At 46.7% G+C, this 20669-nt stretch overlaps 1 protein-coding gene across 2 annotated transcripts in view; it reads right to left on the bottom strand.

The window, feature by feature from the left end:
- Window positions 1–20669, bottom strand: part of TECPR2 (tectonin beta-propeller repeat containing 2) — a 626110-nt gene that overhangs the window by 468271 nt on the left and 137170 nt on the right. For both annotated transcript variants that reach the window (XM_086937834.1, XM_086937835.1), the window contains exon 5: window positions 18215–18346. In XM_086937834.1, coding sequence (XP_086793960.1) covers window positions 18215–18346 — 132 coding nt within the window. The remainder of the gene's footprint in view (window positions 1–18214; window positions 18347–20669) is intronic.

The raw sequence follows: 20669 nt of genomic DNA, 5'->3' as shown, positions 1-20669 counted from the left end.
AGGGGGGGGAATCGCAGTTATTTATAGGGACGAGATTGAGTGCACCATGGAGACCACCTCGATATCTGATAGCAAGGCAGGCACCTTTTCTATAACTGTTTCTAAAAACAGTTATTAAAGGTATTCTAGTGTACAGACCTCCTGGAAATAGTAGCCCGTTTGTTGCTAGTCTTATGCAAAATATACTATTACCTGCTTTGCGCTATGAAAAATTCTTGTTGCTGGGCGATTTTAATATACATTTCGACGATATCGCAAATACTCCAGCCCAAGAGGTTTGCAATGAACTGTCAACTCTGCAATTACTTTTAAAATCTTAATTACCTACTCATCGACTAGGCACATGTTAGACCCCATTTTTTGCAACTGGGATACTCTCAAAGTGGACTCCCCAGAACCTATGATCTGGACTGACCATTACTTGGTGCCATTTCAGATCAATTGTTCCTTGGGAATGATCCCAGGGAAAGTAGATGGCACTTTTAAGAAACAGAGGAAATGGGCTAGGTTTTCCCCTGCAGATTTTAGGACCAGCTTGTTGCTGGGGGGACCTCCGGAAGGCCTTGGCTCAACTATTGATGTGGCCTGTGAAACGCTTGATCTGCGCATCCAGGCTGCCTTGGATGAGACTGCCCCTTGGTCCAATAGGGGACCCACGCGGCGTACTAAATCCGCAGCGTGGTTTAATGATGACTTAAAAAGGGCTAAGACAGCCTGTAAGCGTCACAAAAGAATTTGGAGACAGGGGTATTTGCCAGACCATGAGAAGGCATATAAATTGAGTCTTAGAGGGTACCATGTCTTAATAAGGAAAACCCGTGCTGCCTACTACACGGAGCGGATCGACAAAGCTGATTGCTCCACGAAAGAACTATTTGTAGTATATAAGGAACTATCCTCATTGGCCTCTTTGGAAGAACGTGAGGTGACCTCTGTGCAATCATGCAATCAGATAGCCGACTACTTCCACAATAAGGTACGAGATATCTACACTGCTTTTCCCAGTACGGCCAGAGCTTGGCCCAGTGGAAACATACCGAAGGAGGAAGGACTCTTGGTCACAAATAGTCTGTGCGCTTTTACTGTCCCGGACTTGGACCAATTGGTCAAAGTGGCCGGAGGCATAAAATCTGGCTCTCCTAGAGATCCTGCCCCAGCCAAAATTATGCGAGGCAACATGGAGGCGTTAGCGCCGTATATGAAGCATCTTCTCACTCTGTCTTTTGAATCGGGCAGGGTACTGATAACCTGGAAACAAGCAGTAGTACTCCAAATTAAGAAGAAACCACAAATTAGTTTAACTCAATTGAGTAACTTACGGCCTATCTCACTCCTTCCCTATATTTCGAAAATTGCCAAACAATTGGTCAATCAACGCCTTTCGGCTCACATCGAAACCCATCAACTGTTACATCCCACTCAGGCAGGCTTCCGCGCTCTCCATTCTACGGAGTCAGCGCTACTCTACTCCTCGGAGATGCTGCGGAAACATGTGGCTGAAGGTCAAACAGCGGCACTGATTCTTCTTGATCTCAGTGCCGCGTTTGACACTGTGGCACATCACACTCTGCTTCAGCGCCTGAGGGAGGGTGGAGTTGGTGATAAAGCATGGCAATGGCTGGAATCCTTTCTCCACGGGCGCAGTTTTTGCGTGGAGCAGGGTCCCCATAGGTCCAGGGCTATTGCCCTAACCCAGGGAGTCCCGCAGGGTTCCAGTCTGAGTCCCACTTTATTTAACCTCTATGTTGCTCCAGTGGCATTAGTCACGGAGAAACATGGGGTTGATGTGGTAACGTACGCTGACGATACTCAGCTGGTTGTGGCTCTGTCACAGCCAGCTGAAAAGGCGGCCAGTCGATTTGCGTCATGTCTTCAGGACTTGGCCAGCTGGATGTCAAACAACTGTCTTAGGTTAAATGGGGACAAGACGGAGGTGCTAATTGTTGGCAAGTCTCCTTCAGTTTGGACATCTGCATGGTGGCCCCAGACTCTGGGTCCTCTTCCCCAACCTAAAGATCAGGTCAAGAACCTTGGCATCTGGATGGATTCGAATCTATCTTTCGAGTGTCATACTAAACGTGTAGCTGGAATGTGCTTTGGCATCCTCCGTTGTCTGAGGAAGACCCTTGACTTGCTCCCAGTGTCAGCTAGGAGAGCCCTGGTCCATGCCCTGGTTACTTCCAGGCTGGACTACGGGAATGCCTTATATTTGGGAGCCAATGCGAGATGCCTTCAACGATTGCAGCCTATTCAAAACGCTGCTGCACGCCTAGTGCTGACACTGCCGAAAAGATCCTCCTCCATGAAGGCCTTGAAGACGCTACACTGGTTGCCAATCAAGGAGCGTATCCAGTTCAAAGCCCTTTGTATTGGTCACCGGATCGCCCATGGGACGGGCCCCAGGTTCCTGCGGAACCTGCTCACATTGTACAAACCCTCACGGCTTTTGCTGTCTGAGGGTGCTGGATTAATGTGTATCCCAAAGACCACTAGGGCCAGGATGGGTGGCAGATCCTTCCGCCTTTTGGCGGCTCGGAGTTGGAATGCTTTCCTCTTAGACTCCGGGCGGAGCCCTCCGAAAAAGTTTTCTGCAGATAACTTAAAACTCATCTGTTCCCTAAAGATTAACTGCATTAGATTGTGAGCTGTATTGGAGGGTTTCCTAGGCCACTGAATAGCGCGGGGACACACTGGCTAGTGTAACCAGGCGCTGTATAAACTCAGTAATAATAATAATAATAATAATAATAATGTTCAGTTGGGCCATCTGCAACCTCAGTGGCAAATGCTGCAGAAAGAGATACTACTGCCTCATGTGGATCTGGCTGGGGAGCCTTTCTCTTTCTTCCGGGGCCACCATCGGGAGGTTGGCATATTCCCAATCAAACTCCTCCCCCTGCTAATTTTCAAAGTCCACTTCCTCATCATCCTCCAGTGCTGTAGAATAGAACTATCTGGCTCCCTCCCAGGCCCTGGGGCCTTCTGGAACTCCTGCGTCTTGTAGCTCTTATTTACTTAAAGTCTCTTCTCACTGCAGAACTTCTTGAGCTCAGCCACAGTGTAGCTCTGCAGGCTGTTAAACTCAAAATTAATCTCTGCAGGCAAGAGTTACAAGTGCACAAAGTCAGGTGGAACACAAGTAAATGTGGAAAAAGCGGCCAATTGAGGAGAATTTAAAAAGGAGGTCAAATAAGATGTCAGATTATTTATAGGGATTTTTAGTGTTACACCAAGTCACTGAATGGTACTGAAAGTAGTGTATCCCACCTGTAATGTACGAAATTGTGTTGCTGGTTGATGGGGGTGTAAACCCTACTCAGGCAACAATCATAATCCTTGTCACAGTGAACCACAAATGTCACTAAATTAACCTGTGCTGTGAAAGTATTCAGGTTTAACTTATAGGTAATGTGTAAAGTATTTATCACACACACAAACAGTAATTGAATGAAAACACAAGAAAGATCCCAACCCAAATATATACAAATAAAGTACATCTTAATAATTAAAATTATACCAGAACAACAAATATCCAAACAGTATTTATTTATTTATGTGTTTGTAGAGCGCCTGAATCAGCCCCGAAGGGGTATCTCCGCGCTTTTGCTTCCGTTGGGGTGTTGTGTAGACAGACAAGGACGATACTGCAGTATGGTAGGGGAATTACTAGGCCTGAGTAAAAAGATATGTTTTTAATTTCTTTCGAAAAGAAAGAAGATTGGTGGTATGTCTCAACTGTGCAGGCAGGGAATTCCACAGAACTGGGCCTTTGAGAGAGAGAGCCCGACCACCTTGTCTGGCTCTCTTCACTTTTGGCACCTGCAGCATCTGGGAATTACTGGAACGCAAGACGCGGCCGGGTGTGTACAGTACAAATATATCTTTTAGATATTTAGGTCCTGATCCATAAATGCACTTGTGCATTATACAACATGTTTTAAAATTGACACGTTGTCTCACTGAAAGCCAGTGGAGATGAGAAAGAAGGGGACGTAATGGGGTGCGTGGTTGGGCGTTCACGATGAGTCTTGCTGCAGTATTTTGTATCACCTGCAGTTTATCCATTTGTTCCTGATTGGCCGAAATGAGAAGTCCGTTGCAGTAGTCCATCCTGTTGATGACTAATGTCTGTACCAACGTCTTCCTGTGGGGGTCAGGCAGGAAGGGAAAGATACGTCGAAGCAGCCCAATTACCCGGAAGCAAGTTCCAGTGACTTGGTTGACGTGATCTTTCAGTATCAATGCTTGGTCCAGACGCACTCCCAGATTTTTAATGGTCTGCTTTGGGGCGGGAACCGGTCCCAACTCCAGGGGCCACCAATCTGGGGACCATAGTAGAGTGGCCCCTCCAAACAACATGACTTCGGTTTTAGTCACGTTGCATTGGAGAAAGTTCTGGGCCACACAATCCGCTACAGCTCTCATCCAGTCTGCAAAGGACTGCATTATTGTCGACGTAAGGGTTTGGAAGGGGAACAGCAACTGGGTGTCATCGGCGTAAGATATTGGAGTGAACCCATGAGATCTTATTATGTCCGCCAAGGGGGCCACGTACACGTTAAAGAGCGTGGGGCTCAAACACGAGCCCTGTGGCACTCCCTTAGTGAGCTCCCTACAGATGGATTTGTGGGAGCCCAACTTGACACCCTGTTGGCGGCCTGTGAGAAAGCTTTCCAGCCATGACATGGCGGTCCCTCCTATTCCCATCTCCCTCAGACGGCCGAGAAGTATTCCATGCGACACCGTGTCGAAGGCAGCGGACAAATCTAATAGCACCAGAATCACTGAGCCCCCCCCCCATCAAGTGACATCCTGATGTTATCAGTCACTGAAAGGAGGGCCGACTCTGTGCTATGATTTGGCCTAAAACCAGATTGAGAGTGGTCTAGGCCGCCCGCTGCCTCGATGTAATTGGACAGGTGCGTATTGACATGTTTCTTGGCTAGTTTGCTAAGGTATGGCAAGAGGGAGATGGGCCGGAGGTTGGCAAGCTCCGTCCAGGGGAGGGCAGCGTTCTTACGGATGGGGTTCACCACCGCTCTCTTCCAATCAGTTGGCACGTGTCCCTTCATTAAAGACTGGTTTATAACATCTTGAATGTAAGGTCCCAACAGAGTACTCAAAGGGGCTATGATTTTGGCGGGGAGGAGATCATCAGGGGACCCAGTTTTTACATGGGTAATCAATAGTTGGAGATCTTTACTATTAATTTGAGGAAAGGCAGTCAACGAGGAATTGATGTTATTAATTGAGGAGGGAACTTTTAGGATACCTTTTTGCTTTTGGGATGTTAAGATTTTTCCATAGATGGAGTCAATTTTATTCTCAAAATAGAGAGAGACCTCATCACACAGAGTCTGTGAGAAGTCGTCCGGACTGATACATGCCGTGGGCTTAACAAAGGTTTCAAGAATCCTGTATAGCTCCCTAGGTGAATTTCCTGCTTCGGTGAGTTGTTGGGCCAAGCTATTCTTGCGGGCGGCTTTGATGTTTTTATAATAGTTTGCTTGCGCTATACGATGAGCCTTCCTATTTTCCTCAGAGTGGACTCTCCTCCACCTCTTCTCTATTCTCCTACATTTCTGCTTCTCGGTTCTGAGTGCCTCCGTGTACCATTTTTCCTGTTTGGCCACAGGAAACTGCCTAAATGATTTCAGGGGGGCAATTTTATCTATGGCCTCTGTGAGTGAGTCATGGAATTTGTTAAGTGTATATTCCACTTCGTCTGTATCTCCGAGGTCGGGCTTCTCCCAGGCTTTTTGTAGTGCCTCAATGGTTAATTTACGCCATTGTCGGCGCATTATTGGAGATAGAGGTTTTGTACTGGAAGATTTATTAATTTTTAATATATTGAAATCTATTAAAAAATGGTCAGTCCAGTCCAAATGGATCGTGTCATTTCAAAGTATATTTCCACAGTTCGAGAAGATCAGGTCAATACAATGTCCTCCCTCGTGTGTGGGTCCCTTGTTTTTTAATATTAGACCAAAAGTAAGCAAATCTGCTAACAAGCTTTTGGTGTCTGGGAGTTCTGGTAGATCAGCATGGATGTTGAAGTCGCCTAAGAGTAGGACATCTCTTTTGCTCGTATGTGTGGGGCAAGTATTTCCAAGAGGGAAAAAGAAAAACCCGAACATGATCCAGGTGGTCGGTAAAGGAGTGCTCCCTTGTTGGTCTTTCTGTTGGGGAAAGAGATTCTAAAAATTATGATTTCCAGTTGTGGACAACATTTTTTATATAAAATGTCCAATTTCAGATAGTCTTTGTAGATAATGGCTACGCCACCACCTATTTTGTCAGGGCGGTCGGAATTATGGAATTTGTAGCCTTCAGGGACTCCCAAGGCAATTGCGGGCGTCGTGTGGGGCTTTAGCCAGGTTTCTGTAATGAAACCTATATCTGGGGTTTGAGTGTGTACTAAGTCCCAAATAGCGAACTGGTGTTTGGGCATAGATCGAGCATTTATCAGGATACAGTGCAGGCCATCAGTAGGAGCATTGATCCTATTAGGTTTGATGGGATAGGAAGTGGTAAAATGGCAGTTTAAACAAGAGAAAGGCCCTTCTGGGCAAGGCCAGTTGTCACGAGTGCAACCGGAAATGATAGGTTGTCTTAAGTTTAACAACTCTAAGGCTTCGTACCTGATAATTTTAGGTTCGTGAGTGCTCGGCATAGTGAGGGACCCCTCAGCCCCGTCCTGTCGCGGACGGGCGCAGACGGGCAGCTCTTTGGCTGGTCTTCGGCGGGGCTGCGTGCTCAGAGAGGTGCGAGGGCTAAATAGCCCTGAGTGCAGCCACTAGAGCGCTAACCGCTCCTAGTGGGACCGGAAGCGGTGGAAATGCCTACCACCCCCTTGCTAGAATGGGAGGTGGGAGGCGGCTGCCAGCGCTCTAAAGCGAAAAATAAAGGGCACAAGAGTGTGGCCAGAAGCGAGTGTTGGTGCGGTGGGGTGCGGGGAAATGCGGTATTTCAATTCCAATTCTCCAAATGTAAGCACAATATTTAAAAACACACAATTTAAAATACGATGCAGTCGCTAGTAGATCCGGAGATATGTATTTTCAAAGTTTTAGGTAAGTATAGCACCAAAAAGCACAAAGGATCACCCGCAGTCATCTGATCATGTGGGCGGGATACAGGGACCAAGTTAGTCCAGCTGAAAAGGTGGACTAGTGAAGGCTGTGAAGAGAAAGAAGAGTGTAGGCTGTGAAGAGAAAGAAGAGTGTTGTGGATCGGTGTCACTGTAGCACTAAGTGCAGATCTCGCTTTGCTGATTGTCATGGACGTTGGCAAAAGCACGAAGAATTATGTTCACCGTAGCTTTGCATTGGCTGCAATTGTAGGCAGCAGAGTCTTGGCGCGAACGTGCCTGTTTGGCGTCATAAATAGCCCAAAAGTTTAGGATTTATCCTTTTCTTTCAAGGAGTACACTCTGATGCCAGCCAAGGATTTAGGAATTGGGGAGGCACCTCTTGGGGATCATAATGCAAATGCTACTTACCAGTATGCATCTGTTCTTGGCATGTAGGGCTGCTGACATTCATATCTGTGCATAGATCGCCGCCTAGTGTTGGGTCCGGATGATTGCACATTGTTGTCCTGGAAGAGTCTTCGAAGTATCACGAGATAGGTGGCTCCTCCCCTGGACTACAGTGCGCATGGGCATCGCCTCCATCCCCAGATTGGTTTTAGCCATTGGCCGAGATGGAGTGAACTATATGAGTGATGACCATGCTATGAGCGTATATATATATATGAATACTGCAGCTGCTACAGGCGCCGGGGAGGAGGGCGGGCGATATGAATGTCAGCAGCCCTACATGCCAAGAACAGATGCATACTGGTAAGTAGCATTTGCAGTTCGAGGCATGTGGGCTGCTGAATTCATATCTGTGCATAGAATACATAGCAGTCCTCCTATTATTGGCGGCCGCCCGTGCCAGCTGCAGCAGTTTGAAAAAGTGTTTTGAGAACAGCCTGGCCAACAGCTGCCTGCTGTTTAGAGTGCACGTCTACACAGTAATGTTTAGTAAAAGTATGTGTGGTAGACCATGTGGCTGCTCTACAAATATCCTCTAAGGGAATGTTACCAAGGAAAGCCATAGAGGCCCCCAACTTTCTGGTGGAGTGGGCTCTTGGTGGAATTGTAAGAGTGCGTTTAGCCTTAGCGTAACAGATCTGAATGCATTTCACGATCCATCTAGCGATACCCGCTTTGGAAATAGCGTTTCCCTTGTGGTGTGAGGCAAATGCAACGAAAAGTTGCTTGGTCTTACGAAAATCCTTTGTCCTGTCAATGTAGTACATTAAGGCTCTTTTAACGTCAAGGGTGTGGAGCATCCGCTCCGCCAGCGACTCAGGGTTTTGAAAAAACACTGGCAACTCAATTGTCTGGTTCATGTGGAATTGAGATACAACCTTGGGTAAAAATTTAGGGTTAGTGCGGAGCACCACCCTGTTAGCATGTACTTGGAAAAAAGGTTCTTGGATGGTGAGTGCCTGTAACTCACTAACCCGCCGTAGCGATGTAATTGCTACTAAGAAAGCCACCTTCCAAGTCAGAAACTGAAGCTCACAAGAGTGCAGTGGCTCAAAAGGAGGACCCATCAGCCTTGTAAGAACCACATTGAGGTTCCATTCTGGAGCTGGTGGTGTCCGTGGTGGAATGACCCTTTTGAGTCCTTCCAGAAAGGCTTTGATGGCAGGAACCTTGAAAAGTGATAGGTGTTGCCTATTCTGGAGGTATGCTGCCATCGCAGACAGGTGAATGCGGATGGAAGAATACGCCAAATTGCATTGGTACAGATGGAACAGGTAACAAATGATGTTTTGAATGGAAGCATCCAGTGGGTCAATGTCGTGGTTCACACAATAAATGACAAACCGCTTCCATTTAGCCGCATAACATTTTCTAGTAGTGGGCTTCCTTGCCTCCCGAATGATGTTCATGCAATCGGGGGGGAAGGTTGAGGTAGCCAAACACTAGGACTTCAGGAGCCAGATCGCCAGGTTGAGCTGTTGCGGGTCTGGGTGCTGAATGTCGCCATGGCTCTGCGTCAGAAGGCTGGGTGTGAGATGAAGCCTTTGATGCGGTACCACGGAAAGTTCCAGAAACGTGGTGTACCATGGTTGGCGAGCCCACGTTGGAGCAACCAGGATGAGAGTCATCGAGTGCTGCCTGAGCTTGCGTGCCACCAGCGGTATCAGAGGTGCTGGGGGAAAAGCGTACGCAAATCTGCCTGACCAGTTCATCCACATCGCATTGCCCTGCGATTGCGGGTGTGGGAACCTGGCGGCGAAGCTTTGGCATTTTGCGTTCTCCTTTGTGGCGAACAGGTCTATCTCTGGATGACCCCACCTTTGGAAGTACGGTTGGAGTACTGATGGATGTATCTCCCACTCGTGCATTTGGTGGCTGTGCCTGCTGAGCAGGTCTGCCATCTGATTGTCCTTGCCTGGGAGATGCTCCGCCATGAGGAAGATGTTCCTCTGAATGGCCCACTTCCACATGCTCTGAGCCAGATGAGACCGCTGCGGAGAGTGTGTGCCTCCCTGCTTCTGAATGTAGTACATGGCTGTCATGTTGTCCGTCCGGATCAACACGACCTTGTTGCACAAATGTACTTTGAATGCCTTCAAGGCCATGAAGATTGCCATCAGTTCCAATACATTGATGTGCATCTTCCTTTGCTGTAGTGTCCATAGTCCCTGCACTGTGTAGTGGAGTACATGCGCTCCCCATCCCTGGAGAGAAGCGTCCGTTGTCAGGATAATCTGTGGCACAGGCTCTTGGAAAGGTCGGCCCCTGCAAAGGTTTTGTGGGTTCCACCAATGCAGAGAGTTGTACGCCCGACCGCTCACCAACACTAGGTCTGTTAGTTGTCCATGAGCCTGAGTCCACTGACGTGCTAGGCACTCCTGAAGCGGACGCATATGCAGTCTCGCGTGCGGGACGATGGAGATGCAGGAGGCCATCATGCCTATCAACTGCATGAACACCTTCGCTGGAAGCGAGTGCTGAGGTCTGAATCGTTGGATCAGCGTCTGGATACTGGCGACTCTCACTGAATTTGGCTGCGCAGTGGCTGCCAGAGTGTCTATTGTCGCGCCCAGATACTGCCGTATATGGGTGGGTTGGAGATGGGATTTTGGGTAATTCAGCGAGAATCCCAGATCGTGCAGGAGATGAATGGTGCGGGACACGTGGTCGGCGCACTGCTGTTCTGTCTTTGCCTGAATGAGCCAGTCGTCCAGATAGGGATAGACGTGGACGTTCTGGCATCTTAGATGCGCTGCCACAGTCGCCAGGCATTTCGTAAAAACTCTTGGCGCTGTGGTGACCCCGAAAGGCAGAACCCTGAACTGGTAGTGCTGGTCTTGAACTGTAAATCTGAGGTACTTCCTGTGAGAAGGATGCAGGGGGATGTGAAAGTATGCATCCTTGAGATCTAGCGTAGCCAGGAAGTCCCCTTGTCGAAGCAGAGGGAGAACCTGCTGCAACGTGAGCATATGGAAGTGCTCCGACAGAATGTACCAGTTGAGGGGCCTGAGGTCCAGGATGGGCCTGAGGGATCCGTCTGTTTTGGGGATTAGAAAGTACAGAGAGTAAACTCCTGTTCCCCTTTCTTGCAGTGGCACGAGCTCTATTGCCCCTTTTTGCAGCATGACTTTGACCTCCTGCTGCAACAAGTGCAAGTGCTCGCCGGACATAGGACGGTTTCTTGGAGGTATGTTTGGTGGTGTGGAAGTAAGTTCCAGACAGTAACCGTACTGGATAAGAGATTTGACCCACCTGTCCGTGGTGATGGATTTCCACGCGGGCAGGAACTGCTGGAGTCTCCCCCCGACCGGTGTTGTGTGGTCGGGGGGCAGTGACAAGGCGTCACTGTTTGTTGGTGGTGGAGGACCTGGAGCTGTTGTTTCCACGTCCTCTGCCTTTGACGTTGTTGCCCCTGTAACCACCTCTACCCTTGCTGGTGTATGAGGTCTGGGTGTTGCTTTTATAGTACTGCGTGGATTGTGATGCCTGACCCCTTGAGGTGCCTCTGTTATTGGAGCGGCGAAAGGAACCACCCCGAAACTGCTATGACTGGAGGGCCCCCATAGACTTAGCCGTGTCCGTGTCTTTCTTCATTTTTTCAAGGGTTGCATCCACTTCAGGGCCAAACAGGTGGTCTGGATTAACTGTTTGGTTTAAGACGGTTGTCTGTATGTCTGGTGTGAAGCCTGATATCCTAAGCCATGCATGCCTACGCAGTAACACGCTAGTGTTTACAGCCCTGGAGGCGGTATCAGCCACGTCCAGTGCACACTTAATGGAAGCATTTGTGATTAGCTTCCCCTCCTGAATCAACATCTCAGCTGCCTCTTTGTACTGATCAGGTAAGTGCTGCAGAAGTGTTTCTAGGGTGTCGTAGTGCGCCCTATCGTAGCGTGCAAGTAGGGCCTGCGTGTTTGAAATGCGCCAAATGTTAGCTCCTGCGCAGCAATACGTTTTCCTGAGGCTTCAAAGATTTTTGACTCTTTGTCTGGGGGAGGAGCGTCACCCGTGGTCTGCGAGTTCGCCCGCTTGCGTGCGTTGGATACAACCAAAGAATCCAGTGGCAAGTGTCCCTTGATGTACCTTGGATCAGTGGGCGCTGCCTTGTATTTTTTGTCAATACGAGGATTGATGACTCGCGCCCGAGTGGGCTCTCTGAAAACCTCTGGCGCGTGCTTCAGCACTCCCTTGAGCATAGGCAATGTCTTGACCGACTTTTCAGCCACTGAGAAAGTGTCAAACAGAAAATCGGCATCCACAGGGTCCGCATGGAGGTCGACATCATGATTAGCCGCAGCACTCTCAATAAGAGCGTTGAAGGCTGCAGAGTCCTCTGTTGGAGAAGTGTTTGCTGCAAAAAGCTGCGGTTCGTGACCTGACTGAGGGTCCTCAGGGTCGCCTCCAGCAGACCAAGGCTCATTGACCTCCTCCGGGTCCGAGTACGCTGGATAGTTGTACTCGTCCTCCTCATCCCCATCACCTTCCCCAGCGTTAGAATGGGTTGGTGAGAGTTCTAGATTTTGTGGAGATGCAGGCTCTACAGGGGCAGCAGTACCTGCAGAGTCCAACTTCTTTTTCAGTGGAATACGGAAATGTTCCAACACTGGCTCCGTGGTGATTTTCCTTTTAAGGAGAGAGAGTTTGCCTGTGTTGGCGTTGATGACAACCTCTCGACGTTCCTCGTCTGCGAGTGGCTGGATCCGAGGCTTCGGCACCACCAATGACGCTTTGGGCGTCGACCCCAGCTTCAAGGGCACCCCGACCCCATGCCTTGGAGCGAAAGCCCTCGGCGTCGTCTTCGGCGGCAGCGTGAAGCGGATCGGCGTCTGCGCCTTTGCCGGCTTCTGTGTAGGCTTCGGCACCACATCCTTCGGTTCGGGAGCCACTGCGTCCTTCCGAATCCGTTGAAGGGACTCCGTGACCTTCTTGGTTAAGGACGGGGAGGGCTGGACCGGCTCGAGCGAGTCCCCCGAGTCCGGAGTCGGGTCGGCGATCAAAGGCACGGTCTTCGGAGCCGACACATCACCACCCTTGGCCTTGACGACCGGAATCGGCGCAGCCAGAGCTTTGGGGTCGTCCTGCCGCTTCTTCGAGACCCGTTTCGGGTCGTCCACCTCGACCATCTTCGGCGCCGACGCGGCCGCGTCGGTCGTCTTCGCCTTCGGTTTCGACACTGGGGTCTTCGGATCGGCCATCTTGGCGTGGCTCTTGATGTCGGCGGCCATTTTGGGCTTTTTAGGCGCTGAGGCCTCTGGAGCCTTCTGTCCCACCAGTGCGACTTTCACTTTCGGTTTCGATACCGTTGGTGTGGACCCCGATGGCTTCACTTTCGGTTTCTTCACCGGGAGTGGCGCGTTACCAATGTCCGTGGCCGGGCCTGGAGGCGGGGCCGTGGGACGAGTATTAAGGTCTTGGGTAAGGCCCGAAGGCGATCCCTCGACCTGGGCCGTATATTGGGGATCGACCCCTGAGTCAGTCTGAGGATGCTCCTCCTCCGAGCTATCCTCCACGGTGGCAATGGCCCCGTCGTCGTCCCCTACCTCTCCGACGACTTCATCAAACTTCTCGTCCCCCGCGTCGTAGGTCTCATCCTCCGACGCCGGGCTAGAGTCCGAAACTTGAAATACATTGTCGTCTCCAACTTCTTCTTCGAAGATGTTGTCTGGCGGGGGCGCTGATAACTGGGCCTGGAGTCTAGCGGCCCGACGAAGCTTGAGAGTCTTCTTACACCGGAACTTGGAGCAGGCCATACACCTGGCCTCATCATGGTCCGGCGACAAACATTTGTTGCACACAGGGTGCACGTCGAGGTGTGAATACTTTGAGGTGCACACCGGGCACCTCTTAAACGGAGTTCGTTCCATGTTAAGTAGCCTGGAGCGTCGTGTAGGCCCGTCCGCGCCGACAGCACGCTTAAGGACAGCAAGAGTTCGGAGCCGAAGAACAAACAAACCCGAACGATGGACAATACCGACGTTAAGCCTAAAGACCTTTTGGTCTCAAGTTAGGAAAGTTAAACAACTATCGATTCCGACAGAGGGAACCGAAACACATCCGAACCCAATGGCGGAAAAAAACAATCTGGGGATGGAGGCGATGCCCATGCGCACTGTAGTCCAGGGGAGGAGCCACCTATCTCGTGATACTTCGAAGACTCTTCCAGGACAACAATGTGCAATCATCCGGACCCAACACTAGGCGGCGATCTATGCACAGATATGAATTCAGCAGCCCACATGCCTCGAACACTCACTTAAGGAGACACCAGCAGTGCCCAGGCAGGTCCAGTTGCAGCAGGTCAGCTCGGCAGTTGCAGGGAGGTCTCCGGAGCTTGTTGTGTCCCTGTAGAAGTTTGTGACCCTTGGAGTCTCTCAGGTTAGCCTAGGATGAAGAGAGCAGGTACAGCCTTCCTTCACAGAGAACAGGGCAGGCCTCAAGGAGCTGGGCCGTTCCCCAGAGAATAAGGCAGGCCCCAAGTACCAGGACAGTCCTCTGCAGAAGGGCAGTCCTCTGAAGAACAAGGCAGGCCTCAAGCAGCAGGGCAGTCGTCCTGGGAACAAGGTAGTTATTCTTCTGCAGTTCACTGGTCCAGGAGTGGACTGTAGAGGTGGTTCAGGAGGTCCAATATTTATACCTAGTGCCTGTCTTTGAAGTAGGGGGTGACATTCTGGCTATACAACATCTATCTGGTTTTGTGAAGTTCCTTCCTTCCCCCTGCCAAGGCTCCAAGTAGTCTAAGGTGAGAAAAGACGGGTGTCAAGTTCCTTTGTCAGTGTGCTGGAAGTAGCCTTTGAAATGTAAGTGGGGCGGCAAATAGCTCCACCCCACCAATCCTGGTAAGATGGTCCATCCTGCCAACACCTTGCCCCACTTTGTCTAATTGTCCGGGAGGAATATGCAAAGCCCAACTGCCAAGCTATTAACAGTCATGTGACCCAGGACACTGGGTGCAGGCACCAATTGTTAGGACAAGAAAATGCCAACTTTATAAAAGTGCTTTTTCAGAATGGTGACTTAAAAACCATCTTTACCAGTAAAGAGGGGTTTAAACTACAATTCATTTGAGTCCAAACTTGACATTCCTTTCTGCTCCCGATCAAAAGTTAGCACTTATTAAATGCAATAAGGTAACAGAATGTTATCCTACGGGAGAAGTAGGTCTCGTAGCAGTAAACATAGTGCATTTCGGGGCTTGTCTTTTAACTTTTATATGAATTAGTGTATACTCTGAAATTCCAGCTTGCAAAATGTTGCTGGCCAAGCGCCATGCGTGATGAAGGTTCAAACATGACATTGGCCAGCTTGGCAGCAACTCTCGACGCATCTTCTGATGCAGTATATACATGTGATGGGTACGGGCGGCACCTGATAAAATGGTTTGCAGAATCAATTTGTGCACACACTTTGGCCGACTTAACACCATTGGATAGTAGATGGGAGGCAGACTTGTCCCGCCCCTGCACACCTAAAGAGTGGGCCATGATGCTTGAGAGTCCCAGATATATTTCCAGAAATGCAAGATTCAGGATGATTCAATTCTAGATCACTCATAGAGCATATCTGTCCCCAGGTAAAATCAATAGTTATTTTAACAGAGTGGATACTTGCTGCCCTCGTTGCAAGCGGGTAGGTGCCGATCTCCTGCATATGCTGTGGGCATGCCCCAGGTTGCAAGAATATTGGCTAGGAGTGCAACAACTACTGAACTTAAGCACGGATAGGGTATTTGCGAGTACATGGGAGGCCTGCATTACAGGGATATTTCCGAGAAATAAAAAAATACAAAGCCACCTCTAGATTTTTAGACTTGGAGCTAGCAGTGGGAAAAAGACTTGTTACACGTCGATGGCAAGTTGTAGACCCCCTATGCTTAAAGCCTGGTCACAGTCTTTGCTGACCTGGACTAACGCTAAGGCTGTCTCGCTGATTAGGGAGGACACACTGGGATTGCGTAAGTACCCCATTTCAGCAGCTTGGAAGGCACTGCTGACAGTGCTCCAAGTAGCAATAACCCCACACGATCCTCAAGACATCCCTTATACTGATTAACCTACCTAGCACATGTATTATAGTCTGGCCTGGTGATGGTGTGATCTGGAGCACGCAATTCACATTGTGCATACTGACCAAGCATGCAGTATTATGATCCTAATATAGATACTTATTTACCAGTGAAAATGGCAGCATCATAGAAGTTATGGACCATCTTTCGTCACCTTTGCCTACCATAACCCTCCTTCCCCCTTTTTGTGTTTTTATTTTCTTTTGACTTATTGTTATAAGTCTATATTGCTATGCATATGGTGGTTTGATCATTAATTTTGGTTCCACGGTATAGCTGAAAGAAGTCATGCGAAATACACGTTAGAAGAAAATGGTATGGGAACCAAACAATTGTACTTGGTTTATTCATGGAAATGATAACCTGTATTGATAGAAATTATTTCATTGGTGTATGGAATGTGAATTAATATGTTGTACAGATTCAGGGAGCATGACAATTTTTCCTGCTTTGGGATACTGTCTAGAAATTGCGATATCTCTTTATGCTTAGGGGTTTTGTAGATAAGCTGTATGATGTAACATGTATCATCTACACACACAACATAATCAACAGATCAAACAAAAAAAGACGATGGTGAAGTTGATGCCAAAAAACTAGGTAATCTCAACTTGGTTTATCCATCTGACCACATTGCATGCTCTTTGGCCTCTACATTAATTTAACTATTAGTTGTTTCCTTATCCCTGAATGTTTATGAGAACTCAGCAATAGACTAGATATCTGTGAATCCCCTTCCATGGACTTTATATACAATAGTTTTTTACTGAGAAATGCATTTTCATCAAATTCCATTTGCTGGCTGCTCCTAGGAAACAAAGAGCTATTCATAAATGTCTAAACTATCATATAATAGAGGTAAAGCACTGAAAAATAACATTCAGGCATTTGTTTGTGAATGTATTCAATCACAAATGATAATTATTGAGTAACACACGTTCAAGCTTTCACAAAGATGGTTCTGTGCGCGCGATTAAATAAGAATACATCTGCAGATTTGAAGCAGGATCCTAGTGTATGTTTGGGGTGCAGAACAAGAAGTCTTCATGTTCTTTGTCCACTGGACAAGTAAGCCTATCCTCTGCAGTACAAATACTTTTTCTGCCAGTTTACTATGCCAATGTATGGATTTGAGGATCAGGGTTGCATGCCACTAAGGCAAGTTTTGTATCCCTTTGTATATGATGTTTAAACTAGTATGTATGATTCTTAAATGCAAATGCCTTTGATTTTAGGAAGAGCACATTAGTAAAATATAGTGAGCTGCGCTCTCAGCTTACATAACTGGGTATATATGTTCATGGGTATATAAGTTTACTGACAGTGGTTCGGGTACATATGTTTACAAGTGTAACAACTTGAGGCTACCTGTGATGTTCCTAGAATACTCCCTGATTATATGCAAATAAATGTAGAAGCATGAAAGCAAGATTGGTGACTATTTGCTTTCAAAATAAAATGCATGCAAAAAGAACTGCAACTTTATGAAAATGCTTTGTTGAATCTATCTTAATTTACTAAAACGTGTCTGATACATGTCAGCATTTAAAAGGAAGACTAATAATGCGGAGTATGACAATAAATTAGGGACTCAATTCTTTAAAAGTCATAAAAGTGCACCGCAGATATAGGACCTTGTACTAATGCAGATATACAACTTTCAGGGATTCATTAGAGTTTACAGAAGTAGGCCTGGAGCCTGTACTCCTAGCAAACGTTTCGGATTTAAATGTTTCCATGAGCAAATATACAAGTTGTATGTTTGCTCATAGGAAAATCTGCCAAGGGAAAAAGAGGGCTCTACAGCCCTCTTTTTCCTATCCTGGAAAACATTTTTACTCCTGCCTCCTGTCATTGTCAGGAGCTAATTGCCAAACTTTTCCAAAGGGGGAATGGATTTGAGAGGAGTTAGTGAATACCCCTAAACATACAAGTTTATGAGTGTGCTCAAGGGTCGTTCTAAACCTTCCCCCTACATCAATTTTATTAATTATTATTTTTAATATGTATATGGTGCAAATGAATACCCAAAGGTACCTTGCCGCTGATGGCTAAAATGGGTTAGAGTCAATGCAGTGAATCCTGAAACGTAGCAATGACTGAGATGAAGCATAGAGACACATCGTTCATGATTTCCTACATTTCAGCTCTGCCTCACAAAGTGATTCATGAAAAAATGGAAACCTCTCACAAGAAGGGCCGATTTAGATCTTAAACTTCGTATCGGAAAAGTGTGAGAAAACTTCAGCCAAGAGAGATGGGGTATATGCATGGAGAAGGTGGGCGATTGCTCTTCTAAAAATGACACAAAAAAAAAGAACTGTAGCAGAAAAAAGTTGCACGATCTACGGCAATACTCCTTGTCCCAAGTGAAGGCTTTAATTAAATGTCCGTTTAGACTTTGACAAAGAAGTTTTCGACTTAATGTAATGAACAGTCATAGTTCAGTAACTGCACTATCCCCACACACCGGGAAAAGATCTGCATTGATCATTCAACTGAAGCAGAAATATTTCTACAGACTATACAGATTAGCAGCAATAGGTTTTACTGTTCAAAGTAAACACTAATAATTTTGATGTAACAGAGAAACAATATGTAAAGGGACTTACATGGTCTAGATCGAGGGCCGAATAAACAATCTTCCCTTTCTCGTCTCCAGAATACAACTTCATTCCATTTGGACTCCATGCCAATGCAGTGATGCTACTCCTGTGAATACCAACTACATCAAATCTTCTCAGCTGTGACAGAAAAGCAAAGAATAACAAATGTTTCCCGTACACCATTTGTATTCTCATATTTTTGCTACATTTCATGTTTTTTGCATGTCTTATATAAGTGAGATAATTTTATTAAAAGCCTTGGCACTGTTCAGCAGGTGAGTATTAAATTAATAGCTTTAACCTTTTACAAATTAAAATACAAGCTCATATGCTTTGCCTTTGATACGAAATAAATAAAATGGTTTCATTCCAAGCAGGAAGTTAATATTGAATGGAGGTTGGGAGCAGTGAGCACACTGCCTCACATCCCAGAACAGTTCACCCCTTTGCATCCTGGTAAATGCAGTACACAGTTCATGCTTTCTGCGAAATTAGCTGGAGTTTTTCCACCAAAGTTGGTGCAGACATTGCTGTATATCTGTAGACACGTGGTTCTGGGTTGAGCCCTTCATCAGTAGACAGCAGCAGTATTAGAGAGAAAAGAAAAATCATCTGAGGTTGCTGGAAATCCTGCCAGGTTCCTCTAAGGTCACAGTACCACTCACAGGCACACTGGTTCATCTCCAACGCTCGTCAGCTTGTTCCCTTGGGTCATTGAGCTGACGAGCTTTTGGAAATGCACCTGTGCGCCAGAGAGAGGTACTGAGACCTGAGAGGACTGTGGCAGCTTTCTCAGCAACCCCAGATGAAACTAGCTTTCATCTCTACTGATGACAGATAGTATCAAGAATCATATGTGTCTAGAAATTCAAAGCACTAACCTGCACCAACCTTGGTGAAACACTCCAGCAAAAATTCAAGTTAGCATTTAAAGTGAACGGTATTCACAAAAATGAAAAGAGTTGAATTGTGCTGGGAGGTGAAACAGTGTGGTCCCATCGCCCTTCAGTTAGGAAGTTGTTTTTTTCTTTGACAGCTTTATTCGATTGCTATTTCAGACAATCATAAAAGCAGAAATATACGAAAAACATGCACATGATTAAAACGAAAAAAAAGAAAACATCCTATATACAAGTTATTAGTTCAATTCATTGTAGATGGGATAAAAAGCCTAACCATTATTACAAGAAATAGCACTAGAAAGCTAGGCTCTTAAAAATCTTAAATACATGGATATTACCAAAATTTCCTTTGCTCCAATATAATCCTTTAAACTTGAATAGCCATCCTTTTCCTGAGACTACCTTCTTTAAAAACATTGCTATCTTCCAGGTCCTATGTACATTGTCTAGAAAGTGTAAAGCAATGAAAGCTGTCCGACTGTGTCTCAACCCAAAGCCTTTTAGGATAGGAAGAATACACATTTTTCTCAGTTCTCTGTAAAACTTACAAAACAAGAGGACGTGTTTGTCCGATTGAGCTGAAACATTATCACATAAACACAAGTACAGTTCACAAGTCCAGTCATTCATTATCGGAAAGCAAACGATTCTAAAAACGATCCCTAATCTAAATCTTGTTAGTAAAAATCAATTGTATCCCCCAGGAACCGCTGTCAGACATGGCTGAATAGAAAAGGTGGTTAAAATCTGATGATTGTGCAGGACGCTGGGCTTTAAGATCTCGGCGGACATCCTTGTAGCTTCCAAAAGTTGAAGGCCCTCTTTTCTTTGGTTCTTTCTTGTGATCATATGTAAAGTGCTTGGATTATTAAAAAACTCAGGATGTCCGAGATCATTCATAAAATTGCGAATGTACCTTACACCCAAGGGATTTTTAAGACCCCTCCCAGTTTCAGGCTATCCAATAATATACCTCTATTTAGCTGTGTCTCTATGTTTGTCCACACACTGTGCCATAAGAGAATGGGCTCAAGTTTAATGAGATCTGATATATATGACAGGCCCAGTTCCGCATGACACACAAACGAGGATATGCTGGTGGGGACAGATAGAATGTATCTCAGGAACTTGTTTTCAATTATTTGTAGAGGGTGTGTGTTAGCAAACCCACATACCCTGGCTCCGTATATGGCTGTAGGAACGCTTTTAGCTTTGTATATCTTTATAAACTCCGCCGGGGGTCTCCTACCCAGTTTCCTCGAAAAATTGACAAGAGCTGTGGTAGTCCTAGAAAAGACAAATTTTTTTGCTACTATTGCGTGAGTCCATAAATCTTTTTGATCAAAGAGTATCCCAAGATATGAGAAGCTCTTTGTGGGCTCTATCTTTTGTCCCTCCACAAACATGTCTTTGTATCTTTGACTTCCCTGGCCCCACCTCATAACGAAAGTCTTTGATATATTAACCCTGAGTCCAAGACCATTCACAAAGTTAGAGAAGTTATCTAGCACCTTCTGTAAACCATTTGGCGTACGAGACATTAAAACCACGTTGTCCTC

The sequence above is a fragment of the Lissotriton vulgaris genome, chromosome 9 (genome assembly GCF_964263255.1).
Source record: "Lissotriton vulgaris chromosome 9, aLisVul1.2, whole genome shotgun sequence".
NCBI lineage: Eukaryota > Metazoa > Chordata > Amphibia > Caudata > Salamandridae > Lissotriton > Lissotriton vulgaris.
Note: the sequence above shows the minus strand (reverse complement) of the source record. Positions and strands in the feature narration are given on the sequence as shown.